The sequence below is a fragment of the Chrysemys picta genome, chromosome 8, assembly GCF_011386835.1.
Source record: "Chrysemys picta bellii isolate R12L10 chromosome 8, ASM1138683v2, whole genome shotgun sequence".
NCBI classification, from domain to species: domain Eukaryota; kingdom Metazoa; phylum Chordata; order Testudines; family Emydidae; genus Chrysemys; species Chrysemys picta.
This window is the reverse complement of record NC_088798.1, coordinates 73,996,552-74,023,215: the sequence shown is the minus strand read 5'-3', so window position 1 is coordinate 74,023,215 and position 26,664 is coordinate 73,996,552. Positions and strand designations below refer to the sequence as shown.

Here is a 26,664-nt window from a genome sequence, read left to right as displayed (position 1 = left end):
CATCTCAACCAGTTCCTTGCACACATGGCAGGGCTAAGGATTATCTAGACCATCCCTGACAGGGGTTTGTCTAACCTGCTCTTAAAAATCTCCAATGACAGAGATTCCACAACCTCTAAAGGCAATTTCCAGTGCTTAACCATCTTGACAATTAGGAAGTTTTTCCTAATGTCCACTCTAAACTGCCCTTGCTGCAATTTAAGCCCATTGCTTCTTGTCCTATCCCCAGAGGTTCAGAAGAACAATTTTTCTTCCTCCTTCTTGTAACAACCTTTTAAGTACTTGAAAACTGTTATGTCCCCGCTCAGTCTTCTTGTCTCCAGACTAAACAAAGCCATTTTTTTCAATCTTCCCTCATAGGTCATGTTTTCCAGACCTATAATCACTTTTGTTGTTGTTCTCTGGACTTTCTCCACATCTTTCCTGAAATGTGGTGCCCAGAACTGGACACAATACTCCAGTTGTAGCCTAATCAGCACGGAGTAGAGTGGAAGAAATACTTCTCCTGTCTTGCTTACAACACTCCCAGAATGTTTGCTTTTTTTGCAACAGTGTTACACTGTTGACTCATAGCTTGTGATCCATTAAGACCCCCAGATCCCTTTCTGCAGTACTCTTTCCTAGTCAGTAATTTCCCACTTTGTGTGTGTGCCATTCATTGTTCCTTCTTAAGTGGTGTACTTTGCATTTGTCCTTATTGAATTTCATCCTATTTACTTCAGACCATTTCTCCAGTTTGTCCATATCATTTTGAATTTAAATCCTATCCTCCAAAGCACTTGTAACCCCTCTCAGCTTGGTATCGTCTATAAACTTTAAGTATACTCTCTATGCCATTATCTAATCATTGATGAAGATATTGAACAGAACTGGACCCAGAACTGATTTCTGCAGTACCCTTGATATGCCCTTCCAGCTTGACTGTGAACCACTGATAACTACTCTCTGGAAACGGTTTTCCAACCAGTTATGTACCCACCCTATAGTAGCTCCATCTAGGTTGGATTTCCCTAGCTTGTTTATGAGGTCATGCGAGACAGTATCAAAAGCCTTACTAAAGTCAAGATATACCACATCTACCTCTTCCCTCTATCCACAAGTCTTGTTATCCTGTCAAAGAAAGCTATTAAGTTGGTTTGACATGATTTGTTCTTGACATATCCATGCTGATTGTTACTTATCACCTTATTATCATCTAAGTGTTTGAAAATTGATTGCTTCATTATTTGCTCCATTATCTTTCCGGGTACTGAAGTTAAGCTGACTGGTCTATAATTTCCCCTAGTTGTCTTTTATAGATTGGCACTATATTTTCCAGGACTAGAAAACAGAAAGACAAATATTGCTTAGTGCCAAGATGAGACCCCAAATGTGGAAATGGGTGGGCGGACTTAGGCACTCCAGTCTGAAAATGAGCCCTTGTGTAGTGCAGCCACACAGGCTAGAGAAAGGCCGATTTCCCATGGAAAAACAGCCAGCTCTCTCTGCTTTGACACTCCCTGCTACTGTCTATACATCACCTTGCTTTCAGGAGGCTTTCCAGCATAGGGCTCAATGAACAGGAGACAAGTGAGTCTGGGTTATTTTTATTTTGATTGTAACATCTGAACCTGTTCTGGAAGCACTGGATGTAACAACATGAGGTCGCTCACTGCAGCCTCTGAAATTTGACACACACAAGAACTCAAACTTGTTCTAACGCAGGAATCTCCATGAGGGAAGAGAGCCCATAAGACTTCCTTGGGGTCCTAAAGACCACATAGAGCCTATCTTGAGATAGTTCCCCCCATGTTTGTCTCCTGCACCTTTGGTGTTTGGCCTAGGCTTTGGATTTTGAATCAACCCTCCCCTTTTTTCAATTGCAGAGGCTGGAGTAAGCACCAGTCAAGTTTCGAATAATAGAAATGTTTGGACAGTATAGGTCAGATTCAGTGGAGCTGCACTCACTTACAGCAGGTCTGAGTTTGCCCCCATACATATGATTCCCCTCGCCTGCTGTTTCTCAGCAAGAAGGGAGAAGGGGACATGCAGAAGTATTGAAATCTGGTTTTTGGCTCATGCTGTCCATATTTTTCCCCTTATAGTGCCACATGAAATATTCCTTTTCCAGTCATCATTAAATAATATGTAAGCATTTGTAACAAAGTGTTAATTATTAGACCATTATGTTGCACATTAAAAAGTGAGGGCCAATCCTGCTGTCTGAACTCATGGTAAAGCTCCCATTGATTTCCAGACTACAGGATCAGACCCTAAATAAATACTATGTACAGTATATCTAAAATAAATATATAATTTAACATGAAAAATATCTTGTTAAATAGTTTCCCTCCCCTGCCCCCATCTAATAAAGCCGCAAAGTCAGTCTCCGCGGAGTTGAAGTCTTTCACAGTTAGTTCCTCAGCGTGCGTTTGAAGGATCCAAATTCAGGTTTGGTTTTAGTTACTCTTCAGTCCCTAGCAAAGCACTAAAGCGAAGGTCCAGCTTTCCATCCTCAGCAGAAGCCCTTCAGCTGAGACTCCTCAAGGAATTCCATTGCTTATTGGAAACCATCAAGTAGGAAGTCGCCTCTCCTGCCACCTTCTTTCATTCCAGCAGATCAGGTTGGCTCATTGAGATGTGTGTTTCAGTGAAGTCATTCCCTGACACAACCCCCAAAAACAGATACTCCCCTTCCACTCCCATTGGTTTTTCAATAGGTCCAATAAACAGAGTCTTAAGTTGCTATGACTGGCTTCTTGGTGGAGGTAGAATCGCTTCACTGCTCAATCCTGAAACACAACACAAGATTGGGTTATTTCACATCACGGCTTGTGCCTTGTGCAAGGTGATGTGCTTTGCGGTGGGTGCCGATCCTCAAAGAACACCCCGCACTGACGCGTTGATTCAGGAAAACACTTAAGCTTGTACATGAAACTTAGGAACATGCCTAGGTCAAAAGAACTCAAGCACATGTGTGAATGCTTTCCTGAATCAAAGCCAGAGTCAGTGTCCCATCCATCTGGATGTGGAGTACTCTGAGCTCCCACTGACTTCAATGCAGCCTCTCAGACCTTACAGGATCAGGGATGCAGATTGGTATTAATAATATGGCTCATCTCCACAGGTACTGATCACCCACAGCTCCCACTGATTCCATGTGAGTTGTGCCATCAGATCGAACAACCTATATTTACCTTTTTGATAAAGTCTCCCCTGGAATGACACCCACTAATTAGTAATCCCTTCCACATATTAATTCACCCACCCGGGAGACATGACATTTTCCTAATTGAAAAACCTGGAAGCATGTGTGATATCAGCATTCGGACCAGCGGAGGGGGCATTTCCCCTTCCCAGTGCCTGCCCACCACTGAAGCGCAGCTGCCTCTGGGGTGAAACAGCCTCTGATTGCCAGTGCAACACTGGAAGAATACCACTACACCAGTGGCTGAGGAAGGGAGTATGGAAGAATGATACAGTAATAAGGTAAGGACACATGGGAGCGAAAAGGAAGGGCTTTTTAAAGGCAAGATTTAAAGAAGGGAGATGACTCAGTGGGTCATAGGAAGGGAATCCCAGATAGACAGAGAGGAACAAGTGAAGAAACAACCTCCAATTACGGAGAGGGGAGGCCATGACCAGAGGAGTGAGCGAGGGAGTTATGTGGTTCCGAGATCAGAGAGGCAGAGCAGAGGGAGTGGGTGGGGGACACTGTGAGCAGGGTATCAGAGCAGTAGAGTGGGTTGGAAAGGAGGAAGCACAGAGGAGTATAGAGAGGGACTGGGGGAGCAAGGCAACCTTGGCCTTTGGAAACCAGGAGGGTGATTCAGAATTGGGCTTGGCCGGGAAGCCAGAGATGGGTACAAAGCGATCCATTCACTTCAGGCTAACGGCAGGGCCGGGAGACCCACTGCAAAGTCACAGATTTGCTCCTCTGGGGGCTGAATCAGAGAAATGGGGTTTGTTCCCTATCGGCGCTCTGGTAATAGGCACAGGCTATTGAGCTCCGAGTCTCAATCCGAGAAGGACACATTAGTCATTGTCAGACTGCACGAGAGAACAGAACTGGCCCGGTGTGACAGAACGTCTGCAGAACCCATCAAGCTCCATGCCCACCAGGGCTGGCTCCAGGGGTTTGGCCACCCCAAGCAGCCAAAACAAAACAAACCAAAACAAAAAGCCGCGATCGCGATCTGCGGCGGCAATTCGGCAGGAGGTCCTTCGCTCCCAGGCGGAGTGAGGGTCCGTCAGCCGAATTGCCGCCAAATACCTGGATGTGCCGCCCCTCTCCGGAGTGGCCGCCCCAAGCACCTGCTTGAGAAGCTGGTGCCTGGAGCCACCCCTGATGCCCACTAGCTGCACCTGTCACTGCCCAGCAGGGCCGTGTGCAGTCTTGCAGATGGAAGCTGCCCCTGCCATGCCACAATGCCCATGCTGGAGGGTTACCTTGCAGGCCCCCCGATGCCATCAGTGGTTTCCGGTGATGCCCAACTTAATTTTCTCTTCGTTTTCTACATCATAAACTCCTCTTTTGTGACACCTGCAAACACAAGCAGATAGACATTCACCAGCGTGCCACTGCTGCTCTGGTCAGGGTCACGAACCCACCCGCCGCAACAGGAGCCGCCTGGGGCTGTCACTGTTCTCATCTTGACCATATGATGCAATGCCACATCTTCCATCTCGGTGCCTCCCTTGGGGCGAGATGCAGGAGGCTGGATATCTCTGATGTCTGGAGAAAGAAAGCAACTGCTTCTCATCAGCCCGCTTCTCCCCCAGCTGTTTGAAATTGCTGGATCTTCCCCTACAGAAGCCAGGGCAGAGCTGGGAACAAACCCAGCCCATGGTGTGCATAAAAAAACCACCCAAGACAAGAAGGACAGAGAACTGGACAGCAAGGTGGTCCAAGGCTATAAATGCCATCGGCCACTGAACCAGGGAGACCCCTGCTCCCATACACAGAGGGCTTGAGCCCCAGGGAATACCAGCAGTGGTGTCAGCGGGGGCAGTTTACCCAGGTTGGGGTCAGGGCTCTGGGTTTAAGAGCAGGCGGGTGTATCCCATGCAGTGCGACCACAGGGAGCCTCCCTCCCTCCCACCCCCGAGTTGCGGGGTAGGTCTTGTGACCAGCACGTGGCAGCCCATTCCCCATCACCTGAGCATCAGCAATGCAGCGATGATGATGAGACACAGAGAGGAGAGCACCACCGCTACGACGGCCAAAGCTGTGGTGTGGTCATAACTGGTGAAGGGGTTTTCCACGGGGAGAGTGAGGCCATGGCACCGCTCGCCATGGTACCCTGGCTGGCATCTAGTTTGTTGGGGGGGGAGAAAAGACAGTTTAAAAGACAGTAGCAATGGGACACTCTAGGAGTAAAGTTTTGCCCTGGGTATTAATCATCATCGGAACTGTTCTCCAGCCCCTTCCACCCAAGCGTCACGGAACATCTCCGACCCTCTCCTAGCTCTCAGGACACAGCACGACCTCCTCCTCGCCAGTGAGACAAGGCCCAAGCCCCGAACCTTCGCTCAGTGCGTCGATCTTTCAGGCCCGGCATCGCCATTGCTGACCTTAGCTGCACCCGCTCCAGGGCAGTCATCTCCTCCCAGGGACAGTGTCCCTGACAGGTCCAAGTATCACCTATTGCTCTCTACTGTCCTCCCCACATCCAGTACAGCCCAGCACCCTGCCCAACCCTTTGGCATTGCTGCTGGGCACTGGGCTGGGATTTCCCACAGTGAACCAGAGTGGGTACTGGCCCAAGCATCAGGACGGGGTTTCCTAGACCACCTGGATCCCCAGCAGGATGGATTCAAGCCTTCAGCCTGAATATATTGGACTCCATTCAGCTGGTCATATGGAGGTCTTCCCCATAAGACTTTTGAATCTAAGGGTCTGTGGAGACATTAGCGATCCCACGACATTTTCAAGGACCTTGCTCCAAAGTGCCCTGCTGGCGTGCAGCGTGTTGTGCTCCCTTTAACTACCTTGCTCCTCCCCAGAGCTAGCCGCATTTCATGGGTGAGTAGAATACTGAAATCATTCAGTGCTATGCAAAATAAAAAAAGTGTCAGAATAGCTGCCCCATGCATGATGGGCTCCCAGCTCCAGCCAGTTCTGTTTGTCTGCCCTGAACCATACTAGGTCACCTAAACCCTCCAGATCCTGTCATATGCCTTCCAGCGCTCAGAAGCAGGTAAGAGGGGGTGAGATTAGTGAGGAGGCAGGCTGAAGGGGTGGGAGCAGGGGCATCACTCCACCCTGACCATCAGGATCAGAGTTTTGTCATTGGGGCACGCTTGAGTCATCCCAGCTCCCGTTAGATATAGGCTGAGAGGAGGCCGTTAAAATATGAGCTCAACTAAGTATCGTCCACTGCACAGAGATCCTTGAATTCTATTAGCATGTCAGGGACTTAGAGCTCAGCACTGGTACAAACCTCTTCAGCTCCCATTTTCAGAGCCTGGAAATCCCATTTAAGAAAGCCAAGGACAGGTCTGACCTCACGCTTGGTAATGGAGATGAAAGAGGTTTGAATGCCTCCTCTGGGGATATTTCCCACAGACGCACTTCTCAAACGGGAGCAAACCAACACTCGTGACCCATGAGCCACCAATCTCTCCTCTGGCCAGGTAATTATTCATGGAACAGAAATAAAATCTGCATCAGAGCCAGGAGGCTAATTACCCAAACACCCCTTGCAGTTAGTCAAAGGAGAATCACGTAAACAGCCTAATATACATGCCCCCCCATAGCTCTGGACCCTTGCCAAGGCCCAATCAGAGGGATGAGCTTCTTGTCAAACATGTGGACACATGCCAGACATCAAGATCAAGTGTCCCATGTTTAGATCGAGCGCCATTAAATCCAGCACATGCCATGTATCAATGTCATCTTCAGCCTCCAATATTCACATTACACCAAAAGCAAAGAACCATAGGAGCTGAAGGGCCAGAAGGTCTCCAGGAAACCCCGAGCCCTCTCCAGAACAAAGTGCTGCCAGTGCCCTCAGCTAACACCATAGTGTGCTACATCAACATGTTCTCCCAACAACCACAGCAGGCAAAGGTCGCAATGAAACTCAAAGCAGCAGCCCTGGATCCGCCAAAGATGCTGGCTGAGCAGAGCAAGGCTGGAATCTCACAACCCCTCAGCTTTCTCAGCGGGTGGCTACTGGATACCAGCCACTGCAGCTGAGAACCTCAGACTCCTTTAGATCTTGTTAAAGGCAAGAGCAGTGGCCTTAGTGAGCCACCTCGGAGCCTCTGCTCTCATCAGGGATGGGGGAACTGAGGCAGAAGAATGCTACTAGGGAAACTAGCTCGTGGGAATGTGGCCTTCTGAACAGTGGAGTCTGCCTCCTGCTGAGGTCTGGATGGGTGAGCCTTAATCCAGCCCTGGCCCTTGTCCTCCAGACATCTCCTTCCATCGCTGCCCTAAGGCCTTGTCCCCGCAGGAAGCACTGGTTAAGGAAGAGTGTCCCCAGCAAGATCCATCAGGAGTTCAGTCGGGTGCCTGACTGTCCAGAGAGTCCGTCCCCCAAGCACCTGCTGCTCTCCTGCAAGAGGTGTCATCGACCTTTGCAGCAGCCCAGATAGTGAGCTGCTTAGGACCCTGACAGCAGATACTGCTCTGTGCTGGCGGCTGTTGCGAGCATCATGTTTCAGGAGACGGCTGCTCAGGCTGCGTTAGGAATTCCCTCAGATGCAGCTTCAGGGCAGAGAACGCTCAGAGGCTCCCAGGGCAGCACTCGCTGATCTCCGCAACACCACGCTGCCCCACGTTTCCAATGCCAGAAGGCTGCACAAGACGCGAGCCAGAGCTCTGCGATCTTCAGCAAGTTCTGTGGACAGGCATTGCTAGCTCAGGGGATGGGTTACAGAGCACCACCAGATCAGTGTTCTGTGAAGTCTGACAAGAAATGAGCTGCGAGATTCAGGCCAGTGTCCACATTGCAACAAACTCTCGCCAGCTTTAGCTTCCCCCGCCTGTGCAGTGGGCATGGGTGACTGATACTTCCCTACTTCCTGAGGGTGATAGCAGAGGGAGTCCATCCATGTCTGAAAGAGCTTTGAGCTCCTCAGAGGAAGGCACCCAGGAAAGGCAGAGAATGATTAATTAACAGCAGTAGTTCAGCTCAGGGAAGCAGCTCTAACACGGGAGTAAACAGAGGAATGGCTCATAATGGAGCAGCTTCAACATGTTCCTGGCAGGCTGCCATGCACAGTGCCCTCAAAGCTGTTGTCTCCAACCCTGGCTGCTTGGAGCTGGGACAGAGAGAATCTGAACACCAAATTCTCCTTCTGCTTGCACTACTGCACTGGTGCAACAGACAGGGCTGTCACATTTGAAGAGGTGGATGAAGAGGTTTACTTTCCCTTTCCAGCCCCCAAGCCCCAAACTGCTGCAGAAGAAGAGCAGAGCCCTGCACTAGATGGTCTAGGACAAGGAGGCCTTGAAGGGAGCTCCTCAGAAAGAGACCTCTGTGCTGGAGAAGACCATCTACCTCATCTCCATGGTGAGACAGTGCCAGACAAGCCGAAGTGATCATAAACTCTAATGCATAGGGAGAACTTGCTTGCAGCACTCACAACAAATACATCAGCTTAACCAAGAGAATCAGAGATGGAAGAACCCAGTCACGTCTAGCCCCATCTCCCGCTGGCCACTGTAAAAACCTTCCCTACAGTGTGTTCTCCAGGGCTTTTGTTTTCAGCTTCCACTGTTTCCCTTTGAGAAACTATTCCATGGCCTAGTGCAAGGTGGGCAAACTACGGCCCGTGGGCCACATCTGGCCCACCAGCTGATTTAATCCGGCCCTTGAGCTCCCGCTGGGGAGCGGGGTCTGAGGCTTGCCTCGCTCCTGCGCTCCAGCCAGGCAGTGGGGTCAGGGACCGCTCCGTGTGCACGTGCCGCAGCTCCCAGAAGCAGCCGCATGTCCTCCCTCCGGCTCCTACACATAGGGGCAGCTAGGGGGCTCCCCATGCTGCCCCCGCCTCAAGTGCCGCCCCCGCAGCTCCCATTGGCCAGGAACTGCAGCCAATGGGAGCTGCAGGGGCAGCACGTGCGGACAGAGCAGCACACAAAGCCGCCTGGCCGCAGGTCCGCATAGGAGCCAGAGGGGAGACATGCCGCTGCTTCCGGGAGCTGCTTGAGGTAAGCGCCGCCTAGACCCTGCACCCCTGATCCCTCTCCCATGCCCCAACCCCCTGCCCCAGCCCTTATCCCCCTCCTGCCCTCCGAACCCCTCAGTCCCAGCCCAGAGCACCCTCCTGCACCCATAACTCCTAATTTCTGGCCCCACCCCGGAGCCCTCACCCCTTCCTGCACCCCAACCCCAATGCTGTGAGCATTCATGGCCCGCCATACAATTTCCACCCAGATGTGGCCCTTGGGCCAAAAAGTTTGCCCACCCCTGGTCTAGCGGGTCTCGCTGCTAGACTGCGTGACAGTAGCCAGTGCGTATGCCTGATGCTGAACGAAAGCATTTTTCAGTTTTGTCCTTTGAAGACATTATTCAAGAGTAGGTTCTTGGTGTGGAAAGAATACTCCGTCACTCTGCCAATGTCAGAATCTCCCAGGGCCAAGTGGATCCTTCCAGCTTCCCCGTTCTCTGTGACTCTTCCTCTACCCCCTCCCCAGCCATCACCAGAGCTGCTACCTGCATAATGTACCATGGGACACATTAATTAGATGGGCCCATGAAGATAGGAAAAGCCATGTTCAAGAGCTGACACTGAATTCAGGTGCCTCTGTTGCTGGGTGCCCAGCTTGAGACGTCTATGGTTAGATTTTCAGGATAGCTCAGCCCCCTGCTCCCAGGGCGTGATCTTCAGAGATGCATCATGCAGAACATCCCAGCTCCTACTGACCTCAGCTGGAGTTGGGGGGATCCAGCACTCCTGAAACACAGGCTACAGGCACCTGAGTCTGGATTCCTAAAGTGAGTGCCCACTTCTGAAAGTGTGACTGGAAAGGGCTACCAAGTGCCCTGCAATAGACAAACACGCCACAAAGGGAAGTTGTGTCATACTGACTTCCTGAAGGCTAAACTCCATGCTCACTCAGGGCCCACGGAGATTCACGTGGCATCCCTGAATTCAGACCACTGGGGAATTTAATGGAAGGCTGATGTGTGTGACAGAGGGACACACATCTGGACCTGTGCCTTAAACAAGACCCAACAGAGTACAGGGTTGATCACAGGGTGCCAAAGTGATGCAAAAACCCAAGCAGCATGTGAAACAGAAGAGAATCCTCACAGAGTGAGAGTATGTGGAGCCCTGCAAATCCGCGGATGTATTGTTCACCATGTTTGCAGATCACGGATCGGATGTGGATCCAAATTTTGTATCTGCGCAGGGCTCTACGAGTATGCACTAAAAATATCTCCTACACATTTCCTGTGTGTGGTTTAGAGAATTCAAGGAACAATGACTAAGGTTCCCCTAGGTCAGAGATATGCCAATAACTTACATGCAGGATGGAGCTTTCAGTTCACTGATGTATTTGCATTCTCCATGAATACAGAAGTCCTTGTACTTTCGCAGACATGGGTCTCTCTTCTTCCCCTTGCCTTTGCCCTTCCTCCTTTTCTTCCCATTCCCTTCTTTTTTTGGAGTAACCAGACCTTCTGGCTTGGACAAGAAGGCAACTGGAAGACAATTTTAAAAGAACACAATTCAACTCAACTGTATCCAGCACAGCATTTTGTCAGGCATCTGCCTCAGCTCTAGCATCACTGACAGACTATCTGCCCACAGCCAGAGGTTTCACCATTTTTGCAGATTTCAACAAATATCAGAGCATTTCTGATTCATAAAAATGCTAAAGGAAAGAAGGGAACAAGTTAGTGCAAATTCAGAGAGAAAAACAGGACAGTACATACCTCACGTGTTACTATTATATATGCTGGTTTCTACTGACCACAGAATTGAGTCTTTATCTACCCTTTATTTCTCTGATCAGTCTGATCTTTTGTAAGAGGCTATTCATAGTCCTAATCAGGCTGATTTTCCTGTGGTTACAATGATGGCTTGCACACAGGACACATGTAGTATTACAGGGCACTGGCAGGTCAGTTCAGGCCCCAAATTTAGGTTTTCTGAAAACAAGCTGATGTAAACAGACACAGTTCCATGAAATCTGACATTTTTGAATTTCAGTGGAAACAATTTTTAAAGTCAAACAATGCCTCCCCCAGCTGTGCTTGGAAATTACTCTGATGACAGCCAAAGCACCAGGCCATCCTGGCTATTCTCAGCCTCCAGGCAAACAGCTTGACCCTACCAGGTGCTGAGCACCATGAATTCTGAGGGACTTCGGTGGGAGCATACAGCACTACAGCATGCCTCATTGGCTCAGGAACAAGAAGATGGGAACCTTGGGAAACCTGAAGAACTCTTACACTCTATGGTGGTGTCAGTGACACAGCTAAGGAATCATCACCTTGTGCCATTACCACTCTGCATCCAAACATCACGCTGCAACATGATGTCAACTTTCAAGCCTTGAAAACCGACATGTTATAAGCTACTGTGTTGCCCCCTGCCCACACACACACACCAGGCCTGGAGGAAGTGGTATTCCTCACTGAAACTGGGACAGCCCCAGATAACACCGGACATGTGGTAACCATGAGTCAACAGTGTGATGCAGTTGCACAAAAGAATAACATCATTTTGGAGTGTATTAACAGGCATGTCGTATGTAAGAAAAGGGAGGGAACTGTCCCACTCTACTCGGCACTGGTGAGGCCTCAGTTTTCTAATTCTAAGGTAGTGAAGCTCTGGAGCAGTTACCAAGGGACGTTGTGGAATCCCCATTGCTGGAGGTTTAAAGAACAGACTGGGCAAACACTGGTCAGGATGGTCTAGGTTTCCTTGGTCCTGACTCAGCACAAGGGCTGGGCTAGACGACCTGTCGAGGTCCCTACCAGCCCCACATTTCTATGATTAAGGGCTAGGGTCCAATACCCTCCTCACTTGGAGTAAGGCCTGAATCCTCCAGCACCCCGTGGTGGGCAGCAGAATCTGGCCTCCAAGTACCACACAGTGTGGGGGGCCTGGCAGTACCGGCAGGCTCAGACTCCACCAGGGCCAGAGAAATAGAAGAAAGAGCCACTCAGGGTATTGCAGGAGCTTTGCAAGTTCTCACTTCATGAAGAACCACAGAGACAACAAAATGCACAGGAACTGCGTGTGTCCGATGGGAGCCCTGCTGGCTTATCTCCCTGCCGCAGGCACTGTGACCCGCAGGGCAGAGGGTTGCTATCGCAGGGAAAGGGGAAGGACGCTCGGAACCGCACTGTGGTGCTTTCACTTCTCCCTGCTTGCCTCCCAGGCCCTTGTGTCTCTATTCCAGAGGTGGGCAAACTTCATCTCACGGGCCACATCCGGCCCCCGGGACGGTCATGCCCAGCCCCCGAGCTCTTGGCCCAGGAAGCTAGCCCCGGGCCCCTCCCCTGCTGTTCCCCCTCCCCTGCAGCCACAGGGCCGGGGGGTTGGATAAGGGGCAGGAGATCTCAGGGGGCAGTCAGGGGACAGGGGGCGGTTGGATAGGGCAGAGGTTCTGGGGGGGTCAGGGGACGGGGAACAGGGGGCGGTTGGATAGGGCAGAGGTTCTGGGGGGGTCAGGGGACGGGGAACAGGGGGAGTTAGATAGCAGGTGGGGTGCCGGGGGGGGGCGGTTAGGGGCAGGAGTCCCGGGAGGGGGCAGTCAGGAGATAAGGAGTGGGGTGGGGGGGTTTGGATGGGTGTGGAGTTCTGAGGGGGGCAGCCAGGGGGCAGGAAATGGGAGGGGGCAGATGGGGGCGGGGGCCAGGCTCTTTGGGGAGGGACAGCCTTCCCTACCCGACCCTCCATACAGTTTTGCACCCTGATGTGGCCCTTGGGCCAAAAAGTTTGCCCACCCCTGCTCTATCCTCTTGTCCACAGATCAGAGATCAAGGGAACTCTGCAGGTGGAGGACAGTCATTTGAGCGAAGCCATCTCACAGGCCTGTCGTTCCACTCTGGCCAGCAGGGATCAGTGGCTGGCTCACAGGCACAAGAAGTAGGAAGGGTGTGGTAAGCCAAGAGCAGAAAATGATGGCACAGACCCCTGCATGCAGAGAGCATGTTCCAGACTGATCAGTGCCTCAAGATAGCTCAGGGACGTCTCCCTTCCGCTGGGTACGGCTGACACAACAGCTAGAGGCATCAGGAGTGATGGGGTTTGAGGGAGGGCCTCCGAGGCCAGAGAAAAACTGAGGGCCTCTTTGAGCAGTGTGTCTCAACCCATCCACGCTGGCCACCCTTCATCAAATATTTTCACAATCCACTTACTTTCCAAAGCAAGGGTAGCAATGATCAACCTACGTGATTCATTTGTGTGTGTACTTCGAGAGGCTGACAGAGAACACTGACCCCAGAGGGCAAGGGTGTGAGGGGCAGCCAGATCTTCTCTGCTTTAGACTTTAATAAAATTTCACCCTTGCAATCACTCTGACTGCTCTCCATGACCCACCCCGACTGAGAAGCGCTGCCCTAGAGAGTGTGGAGGAGGCAAGAACAGGTGACTACCACTCCCCGAAGTACTAGGGTCACATCTAAGCATCCCACTCCCAACTGATCCTCTTCTCAAACCTGACACATCAGAGGCCTGTCAGCTCACCCACACTAGAGCGAGACACCTCTTGGCCTTCCAAGCTCAATGCTCAGTGCTGGCATTCAGAAAGAAGAAATACACCCACCCCAAGAGGAGCAGAAAGATGTGGAGAAATGGAGAGGAGAGGGTGGCCCAAGGAGCGTGGGTGTGAGGTGTGGAGAACTGTGACAGCTAGTGGTGGGCAGAGACAGGAAAGGAGGAGAGTGAGGAAAGGTTTGTGCTAAGGACAGACAGGGAGAGAGGATGAGTCTCCCCAGACTCCACCCCGTGGTGCAATAGATCAGCCTCATTTTGCAAAGCTGATGGACACAGAATCACAGATGGAGAGGAACCATGACAAGCCTAGAGAGGAAACAAAAATGAGGAAAAGCCACAGAGCGTAACAGGCAGACGGTGTGCGTGTGTGCAATCTGAGTGATGTCAGTGAAGTTACACTGGTAACGCCAGGTCTGAATTTGTTCCTGTGTCAAATCCTGGTCACGACCAAGCTAACGCCCACACTCCTGCTGTTTTCAATGGGATCAGCACTTCGCCCAAAGAATGTTAGAGAAACCAGACATAAATGGTCAGGCACAGCAGGGTGAAGGTGGACTCAGATGCCCCCAGCTCAGTGACTAACCCCTGGTTGGTATGAGGAGTAGCAGTGTGTGGGCGGTGGGGTGTGACTCACGGGTGGTGACCACTCCAGATTGGGATGGCATGCAATCTCAGCTGGATGGATCCACATAGGGGAGCGTCCCAGATGATGTAATACAGAGCCCTCAACCTTTCTGTAGGCTTTTGGGGACCATCCTATAGAAGCGAATAGGGAATCCCATATATTTTATAGATTTCTACATAGAGGTGCAAAACACCTATGGAACGAACTCCATCTCTATTGAATGATGTGGGGTTTTAAAGCCATTTCCACAGAGCCCTCTCAGTGCCCTCACTAATCTAGACTGGACGTTTTCCTAAAAGATCTGCTCTAGGCATTATTTTGGAGCAGTTCTCTGGCCTGTGGCTGATCGTAATGGTCCCTTCTAGCCTAGGAATCTATGAATCTATTCTGTTCTATAGGACTTTCCCACAAGAGAGGGCATTACTTCAACAACTGAACATTTACAGGACCCCTTAGCTACGGAGTCTCCCTCTCCTCCTGCTTTGGAGGGGGCTGTGCATTAAACATGCCATGAATGACTGCATGTGACAAAGAACTGCGTGCTGGACCTGGGAAGAGTCCCCAGGGACTAGGGATAACAGGGATGCAGCACTGGGGATATGGGTGTTACAGGGAATGCAGCACTGGGTCTCGGCAGGGGACTGGGGACTCCAGGGTAACAGAAAAGGCAAAGAGCACAGACAAGGAAATACTAAAAACAACTGAACCGACACAAAGCAAATAAGGCAGGAATTTCCGTGGGAACATTCTGGCCTGGCTTCCCCTCCCTCATTGAATTCCTGCTGTCAGGGCTCTGCACACATCAATCAACAACAGAACTGCCCCCTCAGCTCTGGGGCTTACCCCACTCCTGGCCTCTCCCAGGGACACTCCTTGCCTTTCAGTGCCCAAGAGAAACTCCCCAGAGTCAACCCCGCTCTAGTTACAAAAGTTTCTCCCTATCCACCCAGCCTAGCCAATCACACCATGCTCCTCACCCCACCAGCAGCCCCAGGAATAATCTCCCGTCCCAAGCCAGGCCAGCATGTAAACACCCCCTTAACGCCATACCAGCTCAGCAAAGCATGTGGTTAGCTTTAAGCATGCTCCCTGGAAGCCAATGGGCCATGCTTAAAGTTAAGCACCTGCTTATGTATATTGCTACATCTGACTCACTCCCTCTCCTTCCCCCTCTCCGCCATGGTATCACACAGAAGATGCAACCTGTGACACTCCCGAGTGGGGAAAGGGTCCCCTGGGACCGGGGTCACTTCCTCCCTTACCCAGGAGATCTCAGCGCTGCCAGAGTTAAATCAATTTCCCTTCAGCAGCCCACTGCGTTTGTTCCTGAGCTGGGCTCGAACCTCTCACCCTGGATCCGAGCACCCAGCCTCTGGGCAGCCCCGGATCGGGACCCGCGGGCTGCCGGATCGGGACCCGCGGGCTGCCTCCTCAAGGGAGGCCACCTGCCGCTGCCCGTCCCCCGCGCCCGGCGAGCCCCGCACACACCCACCTCTCGGGAGCTCCAGGAAATAATCCCCCGACGAGACCCCGCCGCCGTCCGGGTCGCGCTCCTCCTCCAGCCCGCTCCGGAGCAGCCGCGCTATGGACCGGCCGCCGCTCGCCTCGTGGAAGCCCGGGCCCCGCAGCACTTCCAGCCCGGCTCCGGGCGCCGCCACGGAACATCCTGCGGGACAGAGAGCGGCGTTCCTGAGAGGACAGCGCTGGGCACCGCACCACACCGCACTTGCCGGACGCTCGCCATACGGCAGCCCCGGGGCCGGGTACCGTATTTATAATCACAGCCCCGGGCCGGGCCGCCCCCCGGATGAATGAAGCTCCGCGCCCCGGCAGGGCACCGGCCGCAGAGCCAGGGGGGGGACTCGGAACGGCTCCCGGGCACAGCAGGGCCCTGCCGGCTAGGGAGGGGACTACTGGAGGGAGGCCAAGGCGAGGGGCTCCCCCGCCAGAGGGAGCCCGACCCCGGCCCATTATGCAAGCGCGGCCTCCAGCACCTGGACACTGGGCGCGTGGGCAGAGAGCTCCCGGCGGGCTCGGCCGCGGCGCGTTCTGCTGCGGTGCCAAAGCACGGGCCATTCGGGGGAAGGGCAAGGAACAAACTTTGCCCGCAGCCGCCGCTCGCGCTCCCCTGCGGGACGGCGCCGCGTGCCGCTCGCCCAGCCCCTCACCTGCAGTCAGAAGGACGCTGACAGCCACGAGCAGCCGCTTCATGTTGCTCCCTGTCCGGCTCGTGGCTCCCGCACTGGCCGCTTCCACCCGCTGGCCGTGCCCGCAGCGCTCTGGGCTCGGCTCTGCGATCGCCCCGCTAGCTCCCACGGCACCCCGCCGAGCTGTGCCGCCTCGCGTTAGACACAGCTGGGCTCCCTCGGCACGGACAGCGCGCTGCGGGGCCCTCGGTCCTGCCAGGCGCCTTGCTCTGCCCGACCTCCCAGGCGCACACGTGCCCAGCTCTCGGCAGGAGCCCCCTCTCTCTCTCCCGCCCCAGTCTGTGCCAGCACCAGGGGTAGAGGCTGGAGGGTGGGGCCATGCTGGTGTGTGTGCCACGCCCGCTGAGGGCGGGGGGTGGCGTGAGTGCTCTGGGGACTGAGTGGGAGGGGGATTCCCTCTGTCAAGCTGGTGCTGGGTGACTCAGGTCCCCTTAACTTTGGGGGTGAGACAGCCAGGTTTCTTGGAGGTGGGGGCAATTTGCAAGTCAACTGTAAAAGTATAATCAGGCATGCCAAAAAATAATTTGGAGAGCAACTAGTAAAAGACTCAAAAACTCACCGCAAAAAAACTTTTTAAGTGCTTCAGAAGCCGGAAGCCTGCTAAACAAGCAGTGGGGCCACTGGAGATCAGGGTGCTAAAGGAACACTCAAGAAAATGTCATTGCAGAAAAACAAAATTAATTCTTTGCATGGGTCTTCACTGCAGAGGATATGAGGGAGATTCTCACACCTGAGCCATTCTTTTTTGGTGACAAATCTGAGGAGCTGTCCCAGATTGAGGTGTCAATAGAGGAGGTTTTGGAACAAATTGATGAATAGTGATTGGTCACCAGGACCAGCTGGTATTCTGAAATAACTCAAATATAAAACTGCTGAAATACTGTGGTAATGTACCAGATGACTGGATGGAGGATAGCTAATGTGACACCAAATTTAAAACAAGGCACCAGAAGCGATCATAGCAATTACAGGCTGGTAAGCCTAACTTCAGTACCAGGCAAATTGGTTGAAACTATAGTAAAGAACAGAATTATCAAACATATATATGAACACTCTACATTGGGGAAAGAGTCAACTCAGTTTTTGTAAAGGGAAATCATGCCTCAACAAGCTAATAGAATTTTTTGAGTGGCACAACAAACATGTGGACAAGGATGAGCCAATGGATATAGTGTACTTGGACTTTCAGAAAGCCTTTGACAAGGTTCCCCATCATAGGCTCTTACGCAAAGTAAGCATTCATGGGATAAGAGGGAAGGTCCTCTCATGGATCAGTAACTCGTTAGAAGTCAGGAAACAAATGTTTGGAATAAATGGTCAGTTTTCATAATGGGAGAGAGGTAAATAGTGGTGTCCACCAGTGATCTATATAGGCACCGGTGCTGTTCAACATATTCATACATGATTTTGAAAAAAGGGTAAACAATGAGGTGGCAAAATTTGCAGACGTTACAAAATTATGAAAGATAGGTCCAAAGCAGACTGTAAGGAGCTACAAAGGGAATCTCACAAAACTGGGTGACAGGGCAACAAAATGGTAGATGAAATAGTGTTGATAAATGCAAAGTAAAGCACATTGGGAAACATAATCCCAACTATACATACAAAATGATTGGATCTGAATTAGCTGTTACCACTCAAGAAAGAGATCTTGGAGTCATTGTGGATAGTTCTATGAAACCATCCGCTCAATGTGCAGCGACAGTCTAAAAAGCTAACAGAATGTTAGGAACCATTAGGAAAGGGATAGATAATAAGACAGAAAATATCATAACATCACTATATAAATCCATAGTACACTCACACCTTGAATACTGCATGCAGTTCTGGTTGCCTCGTTTCAAAAAAGATATACTGGAATTGGAAAAGATAGAGAGAAGGGCAACAAAAGTGATTGGAGTATGAAACAGCTTCCATATGAGGAGAGATTAAAAAGACTGGCACTATTCAGCCTAGAAAAAAGATGATTAAAGGGGGGGTATGATAGAGGTCTATAAAATCATGACTGGTTGGAGAAAGTGAATAAGGAAGTGTCATTTACTCCTTCACATAACACAAGAACCAGGTGGCACCCAATGAGGCAGGTGGCAGGTTTAAAACAAACATAAGGAAATACTTCTTCACACAACGCACAGTCAATATGTGGAACTTGTTGCCAGGGGACGTAGTGAAGGCCAAAAGTAAAACTGGGTTCAGAAAAGAATTGGGTAAGTTCATGGGGAATACATCTATCAATGGCTATTAGCCAAGATGGTCACGGATGCAACCCCATGCTCTGGGTGTCACTAAACCTCTGACTGCTGGGACTGGGCAACAGGGGATGGATCACTCAATGATTGTCTGTTCTCTTCATTCCCTCTGGGGCACCTGGCATTGACCACTGTCGGAAGACAGGATACTAGGCTAGATGGACCATTGGTCTGACCCAGCATGGCCGTTCTTATGTGTGCTGATGGCAGCCACTCCTTCCACCTTTCCTTCCCAGTGTGGGGTACCCAGCTGCTCCCTCTTCCCCTTGGGTTTTGTACTTCCTGTAAGGAGCAGGGCCTCTCCTGCTGTTGTCTTCTCAGGGACTGGGGGAGGTTACAAAAGATCTCAGGGTCCACCCTGCTGGGTGCTTTTCTCCACATTCCTCGCCTGCTCTTTGGAGCTGGTGCTGTGCCAGAGATCCATGCTTCACCAGGCCGAGCGAGCCCAGCTCCAGTCAGTGCTGGTCCCATGGGTTTGGCTAGGATAGCATTTGCATGCTGGGGGTTGGAGGATGAGGGAAGGACAGTGCCACTGGATCTGAGCTCTGACTCAGGGCCGAGTCTCCCAGACAGCTTCTAGAGGTAGCTAGGTTGTTATCTGAGACAAACCAAGAGGTGCTAAATCTAGGGTGTCCTCTAAGAAGAGGTTTAGAGCCAGCCAGGGAGGGGAATGCCCATAGCACCATTTGCTGATCTGGTGATCACAAAAATTACTACCTTACTCTGGCACTTAGCATTTAGGTGCTCAGGCATAGATAGTATAAGTACATAGACAAATGCCTTTGCTCCTTTCAGGAGAGTAGTGGCATTAACTCTGCCAGGCTGGCCAAATTCCAGCTCAGTTACTGAGACATTCTGTTGACCTAAAATTCTCCCTGCAGTTTCAGTTAATGCTGAGCATGACGATCCACTGCCCTGGGCTAGGTGCAGTCATTACATTGGTGCAAAGAGTTACCAAATCAGAATGGATTTTGTACCCTCTTTGCACTCGCTTTCTACCAATGCAAATGACTCCACAAGGGGTGGGGCAATGGAGCATCAGGATCTCGGTGTTCTTCATTTCCTGTTGTATATTATTTCTGTGTGCTGTTAGACAGCTGCAGTGCTCTACCCAAGAGGGGGCTGCATTTTGCTGGTGGGGAAAGTAAATTAATGCATTCATTAAATCAATCCCTTAGCTTTCTCAAAAGACCATTATGAGGCTTAAATTGTTAGTACCAATAAAGTAGTAAAGTGCTCTAAGATCTTTGCATGAAAAGATGCTAGCGAAGTACAAAATATTGTTAATGGTGATTCACAGTCATTTTGTTGATAATCATAATACTTCCTCCAACAGAGCAGCAGGATGTCTAACTCTGCATATGCACAGACTCTATGGGTAGCTGCTTCAGCAACAGGACCTGGGTGCCATTGTAGACAGCTCAATGAGACCTTTCTGTTCACTGGGCAGTTGCAGTCCAAAAACCAAACAAGACATTAGGTTGCAGAAAGAATGGGATGGAGACGATGGAAAATATTATGTCTTTATGTAAATCAATGGTGCAGCCTCATCTAGATACTAGTTCTGATCACCTCAGCTCAAAAAGATGTTGCAGAATTAGAGAGGTTCAGAAAATAGCAATGAATATGTTTAGGGGCCTGGAAAAACTCTCCTATGAGGAGTTTGAAAAGATTGGGATTGTTACCTTAGAGGGGATTCAAATAAAAGAGGTTGTGATAAAAGTATATGAAATACTGAATGGTCTAGAAAGGGTAGATGAGGAGCTTTTGTTCCCCTATCTCAAAGAGACATTCCAAGAAGCTACAAGGTGGCGAATTTGAAGCTGATAAAAGGAGACACACTCTCACTTGGTGCATAATCAGATCATAGAACTCAAAGCCAGAAGGCGATGTTGAGGCCGAGAACCTAGCAAGATGGAAAGAGGGATTGGATGTGTCTATGGATAACAAGACTACCCAGAGTTACACCAGTGAATGCTAAGAGAAGAGCATTGCATGGAAGATAAAACCTTGTGCTTCAGGCAATCGCTGACTATGAAACCTAATCTGTGGGTCAGATCATTGCACATCTGCTAGGTGCTTTCACCTTCTGCCGAGGCATCTCACGCCAGCCATTGCCAGAGACAGGCTACAAACTAGCTGGACCATGGGTCTGATCCAGTCTGGTCGTTCCTATCTTCCCCTGAACATTTTGACATATGTGTTTGTCTTGCCATTTTAAATGTAATGTTCATAGACTCAGAGAGGCAGATTTTTTGCCGAGCCTCCCAAGAAGCACAGCCAGAAAGCATGGCCTGGGTGCAGGGCAAAGCTGGTTTTATACCACCTGTGCACTGCCCAGAATCAGAGCTGCTGGGGAGGCCCAACTAGCCCCTGGGGTTGCTCTAATTTAGGGCAGCCTATCAGGAACTGGCTGCAGAATCCCCAAAGCACTAAATGCTACAGGTACGTCCCCTCTCACCTTCAGCCACACCCCCTACACTGAGGCCTGCAAGGAGGCAGAGCATAGGACCCCATATGTTGGCTCTGTGCTGCTCCTGCAGCAGAGAGTTCTTCCCTGGGCCCTGGTTCTCCCCCTGCCTTAGGGTTTCTCTGCAGTTGGCACTTTGCTCATGTAAAGTCACCGAGTCACTTGTTACGCCGCTTGAAAACAAGGGACAGGACTCCAACGAGCATTTGTTTCTGAGGTCCCATGTCCATGATGCTAAGGAGTATGTCTTCCCCAGAGCCATTTGATCTGACCTGAGGAGTAGGATTGCTGCATCTAAAGCCTCACTCTGTGGCACCAACTCAGCACGTCAGGACATTGGGATGTTTGTATCAGTCCTGAAAATATTTCAGGTCCTAAAAATTGGGGCAAGTGGCAAATCTAGGAGTGAGAGAAGCAACTGGCACCATATGGAGAAATGGTGGCCATTCTTCTTGCCAAGGGATCAAACACCTGTACCCAGCTCAATGCCTAGATGAAGAACCCCTTACACAGGGCTATCCACATCATCGCCAACACCTCATGTTCATCAGTCTGAGTCCAGCTGGCTCCTTCCATTCCCAGGCACCCCCTTTTTGTTGGTTCCACTCTGCCACACACACATGTTCAGGTTCGTTGTGTTTCTGTGAATGACCCCTAGCTCTGTCTGCCCGTGCCATGGATGCTGGTACCTTGGCTCAACCTGTATTTGGCCTAGATCCCATCCTAGGTGACTTGTTATTAAACACTGCTGAGGCTAAGCGTTGGGAAAGCAGAGATGCTTTGCATTGTTCTGAGTCATCACCTGGCCCCCTCGGATTGTTCCTCCTGCTGAGTGGAATTCCCAGGCCCCAAAATCTAGCTGTCAGTTTCGATGCAGAGAGGTCCATTAACAGTGTGATTACAAACCCTGTGGTTGCTGTTGTTGTCTCTAAGGAACACGGCCAGATCTGGCAACTCCCGTTCACACCCAGTTTCTTGCCCAGACATGACCATTGTAATTATTTGTTTGTTGAGGGCTGTTCCTTCCGGCTCCTCCTACCCTCATTAGTCCTTACAGACTTTGGCAGCCAGGAGGTATTGCACAGACAAAACGATTTTATCATAACACTCCAATTCCCACGGCTCCGCACTGGCTTCCAGTTCAACCGGGGTTGCCCAGAAGAGGCTGCACTGTTTATTTCCCAGGTTATGTAACTGCTTCCGCAGAGGATCCTTTTCCCCAGTGGTTTGCTGCCACGTTCCACTGATATCCCAGAGAAGCGTGTGACATATTTGACAGGTGGGGCTGTGCGGGAGGCGTGTTTGGGCTGCCTTACCTGGCACATGACATAGCGAGGGAGAGAGTTAAGGCACATAGGAAGCTGGCCATTTGATTGGCTGGGAGTGTTTTGCCTGCTCTGCTCCCCAGAACCTATGAAAATTCTGGTCTCTGTGTGAGAACTATTGGCTCCACTCCTCACACATGTTTAGGCACCGGTTTGCTATGGTCACTGAGTAAAGAAAGCATTGTATTCTGGGGCATGGAATCTCTGTGGGTCACACACCAGGCAGGTCAAGGATAAAATAATTGAGATGGTGCCATATTCTGCTTCTTTATAAAGGATAAGGTTTAAAGTTGGTGGTTCTTTCTTTTTTTTTTAAATCTTAGAAATATCAGGAATGGTAAGTCTTGTCTTCTCTGGTGTTGGTGCCGGGCTCATTAGTGGGCTCAAAGGTGGACTGTGAGATTTGGGGGGCTGAATCTTTAACAAAGACATCTTCCCTCCCAAGTGTTCCAAGGGTGTTTGAGTTAACAGAACCCAACAGCAACCCGAGAGTTTTAAAGCCAGAACAGAAATCACGTCTCTGCTCCAGTAATCAGCTTTTGCCTCCCTGGTATCTCTGCTGTCGTCATCGTTCCCAGCTCAACTCAGTGTTGGTCTCTGCTGGAGGCAGCCACCAGGAGTTATTTCCAGCCATGCCCCGAAGCTCTGACTGGCTGTTTTTTTCCACTTCCCCCCCTCCTGGGAAAGAACAGCCAATTGGAGCTACTCCGGGCAGCAGAGTGCTCTCTGCCCCTCCCCCCAGGAGCTGAGAGAAATGATTGGGTAGGGGATGGGTGAGAGGGAGGGGCTGCCACCATTTTCACAGTGTAGGAGGATTGAGCAGCTCAGGGTGGCTCGTGCCGCGCAGCCCATTAGTTCTCCTTGTAGCCCAGAGGCAGAATTGAGGTGCTGTGTTTTCTGAGCAGACAGTCACTGGGCGCAGGTGCCCAGGGAACAGAGCTCCTGTCCCAGCTGCTGCTAGGATTTTGACTCTGTTGTCCAGTACTGCCCCAGGGTGGCAGCGTGGAGTGCCTTCGTCAGTGGCAGTGTCCTCAGCTGTTCAAAAGGAGCGGGGTCAGTCAGCCCTGGGTGCCTCCTCTCACTGGGCAGCTGTGGCCACTTGCCAAAGGTGCCGTGTAGCCCAGAGGGTCGCCCTCCAGTGCCCGGGGCCAGAGCAGGTCTGATGCTCCCTGGAAGCCTGGCGCTGTTGCCAGGGTAACAAGCCCTGGGAACTGTGGTTCCTCTTAGGCTGCAGCCTCTTTCTGGTGCTCCATCACCCACCTCATGAGCCCATTCATTTCCCTCTGGTGTATGTGGGGGGTTGGGGGCATATTGGGGAAGCCTGGCACTGGGGGATGGGGAGAATAGGGGCTCATGCAGCCCCTGGCAGGAGGGAGATGGGGAAAGGCCCAGAGATAATGGAGAGCAGCTAAAGCCTTTGCCATGGGTGGGGGTGGGGTACAGGGGATGCCAGAATGGGTGGAGGGGATCATGGTGGGAGGGGGGGGAAATTGGATGACCTGGTATGGGGGGGAAGGAAGGAATGAGGGAGGGAGGATTAGGGGCACACAGCCCTGGCATGGGGGAGAATGGGGGGATCCTGGTATAGGAGGAGGGGAAATGGGGCGCATACAGACCCTCTGGCCGGGGACATTGGGTGGAGTTGCAGCGAGTCTCTGCAATAGAGGGGGATGGGAGGGTGGTGCACAGGTAGCTTGTGAGGGGACGGAGGGATGCAGGGAGCCCCTCAGGTGTGCAATGACCTTGGCCTGTACAAGCTACCAAGTGCACGACTCACTCATGCAGATGGGCTTCACCAGCCCCTCTAGCTCCCAAGGTCTCGTCAGAGCAGGCGCCTCCCAAGCTGGCTCTGAAGCAAACCCCATGCAGTGCAAAAGTCACCCCCTTCCTGGGCTTTGGCTTTCTTAGCACAGACCTTAACAATCCATGATAGCTGCAGCTCTAGCCTCCTGGCTCAGGACTTCTCATCCCCAACACTAGACCTTCTCCTTCACAGCCATTCCCTGCTCCCTGATATTGGGCGGGGAAATGTCTCTCCTTAATCCTTTCCCAGCAGGATCTGTTACAGAAGTGCTGTATCAAAGAGCCATTTCTGTACACAGATGTATATGGAAAGAGCAGGTTCAATAAAACTGTAATGCTCTGCAGATGGCTTCCTGAGGCTGGCTCAGAACAGGATCCACACCTGCTAACAGGGTGTTTCAGAGTGATAAAAATGGGTTCCCTGAATCCCTATGACAATTACTGTGCTTTTGCAGATACATTTTTTCTGTATTTTGAACTGTGTTTCCCTCGGGTTACTTTGTGAAAGACCCTACACAAACAACTGGGGAAACTGACTAACTAAGGGATCCTGCAAGGAAACCTGTGAAACTGACCATACACAATGTGCTGTCACATGCACAAAGTACATTGTAAAGACAGCAAGTTAAAGATCCAGCCAGTCTGGCAGCTGGCCTCCCTTGATCTCTGCCTCCTTGTGTGTATGTGTTACAATGCCATTATTAATTCCCTGATGCCATATTACTTCTACACAGGCCCCCTGCCTCATTCAGTGCACTGAGTGGACTGAGCATAGTGAAAGAAGGAGCTGTTTAATATTTATACTTATCCTCACACATACTTTTATGAGTCATTTAGAATGAGGCAGGGCTCCTTCAGGGAGAGATTTGTCCCATTCAACCCTCCCTGCCCCATCATATTCTGCATGCACCTACACATTAAAAATGAAATTCCATTCAGTTTTCTTATGCAACTCTGTGAAGGGCTGAAAGAATGAATACTGACTCAGAAATTCCACTTAACTCACAGCACATACCCATACATGAGCAGTGCCAATAGCCCACTAGAAGCACACTCCTTAGTAAAGCCGTTTTATCAGAGAGCAAACACAAGCATGGAGTATGGCTGTGGTTTGCAAAGCCATCTAGGAGATTTGGATGCCCAGTTCCCCATAGTTGAGGCAGCAGAAAGTAAATGCAAACTCCCTTTTTCAGACGCCTGCCAGTGGTGCAGCAGTAGGAGGAGCTGGACAGGGAGGTCCAAGGAATGCGCTGATTGAAGGGAAAAAAGGATAAAGTGTAAAACAGGAGAGCAATATGTGAACATAATTGGATGGGTTTATAATGTAAAATCTCCCCAAACCTATCTGAGGACCAGATACAGGAGGAATGGCCAAGTGACAGCCAGGCCAGAGATCAAATCCCATAATGTATTGCACACCCAGAGGAAGATTCCCTCCAATTCCTAGGGGGGGGGGGGAGTGGGAGGGGGGCTGTGTGGATCAGAATCCCCAGTAAGCACTATTCAATAATCGATCAACCCTAATGATAGACCCAGGGGAGGTCGTGGGCAGGCCAGAGGCTGCTGGGGGGAGAGGGGCGTTAGGGAGGAGGGGTGATGGCCCATGATAGGTCCCCTCTCTTACTGAGCAATCCTCAGACTGAAAAGGCCTGAGCCATTGCAATGCAAAGCACCTGTTCCTTTGGGACATACTCATAAAAGGAGTTCCTTTGGGTGCAGTGTTGTGGAGAGGCTCCCTCCTGTGGCAAGATGGGGAATTACAGTTTGGCTACAGCTGCAATGATCGGCCTGTCACAGCTTTCTGTCACTGACTCGGGCAGGTAAAGTCCAGCGAAGCCCCGTCACTTGCCAGTCCTGCTGCCTCATGGCTTGTGCCAGCCTCAGATCACCTGTGTCACCTTCCTTATGTGCACTCTCCCCACCGCTGTCACCCATCTCTGCGGCGCTGGTACCAGAGGAGAGGTGGCGTTTGGGCCATTTATCTAACCCAGCTGCCAAGTCAAATCCCTGGAAAGGCCCAGCGAGCAAAGTGGCTCGGTAAAAGCAGGACTAGGAGCAACAGCTACACACCGCTGGGACACAAACCTGCAGCATGATATGCTGGGGGAAGCCACAAAGCATCAGCAAGGCCTGGGACTGCAGAGCCAGAACCACCCTGTCCCGGAGCAGTGGAGAGCCCAGTGGTGGGATACCAAGAGCAGTTGTGGGCATTGCAGCACCACAAAGGGACAGACAAACTGGCAGCACTTAAGAGACAAGCCCCAAAACAACACAGAGCCCTGGTCCATGCTTGGGTCTCACAGGGGCTCCCATGATACTT

General features: G+C 51.1%; 1 protein-coding gene across 1 annotated transcript; it reads right to left on the bottom strand.

The window, feature by feature from the left end:
* Positions 1 to 1,570: 1,570 nt before the first annotated feature.
* Positions 1,571 to 16,803, bottom strand: HBEGF (heparin binding EGF like growth factor). Its single transcript, XM_005280827.5, has 6 exons — positions 16,459 to 16,803; positions 15,783 to 15,956; positions 10,460 to 10,637; positions 5,138 to 5,293; positions 4,429 to 4,522; positions 1,571 to 2,771 (listed from the first exon to the last, which is right to left on the bottom strand). Exons 1-5 carry the CDS (start codon positions 16,499 to 16,501, stop codon positions 4,450 to 4,452), a joined length of 624 nt encoding a protein of 207 aa, XP_005280884.1. The 5' UTR covers positions 16,502 to 16,803; the 3' UTR covers positions 1,571 to 2,771; positions 4,429 to 4,449.
* Between the last annotated feature and the right edge of the window lie 9,861 nt (positions 16,804 to 26,664).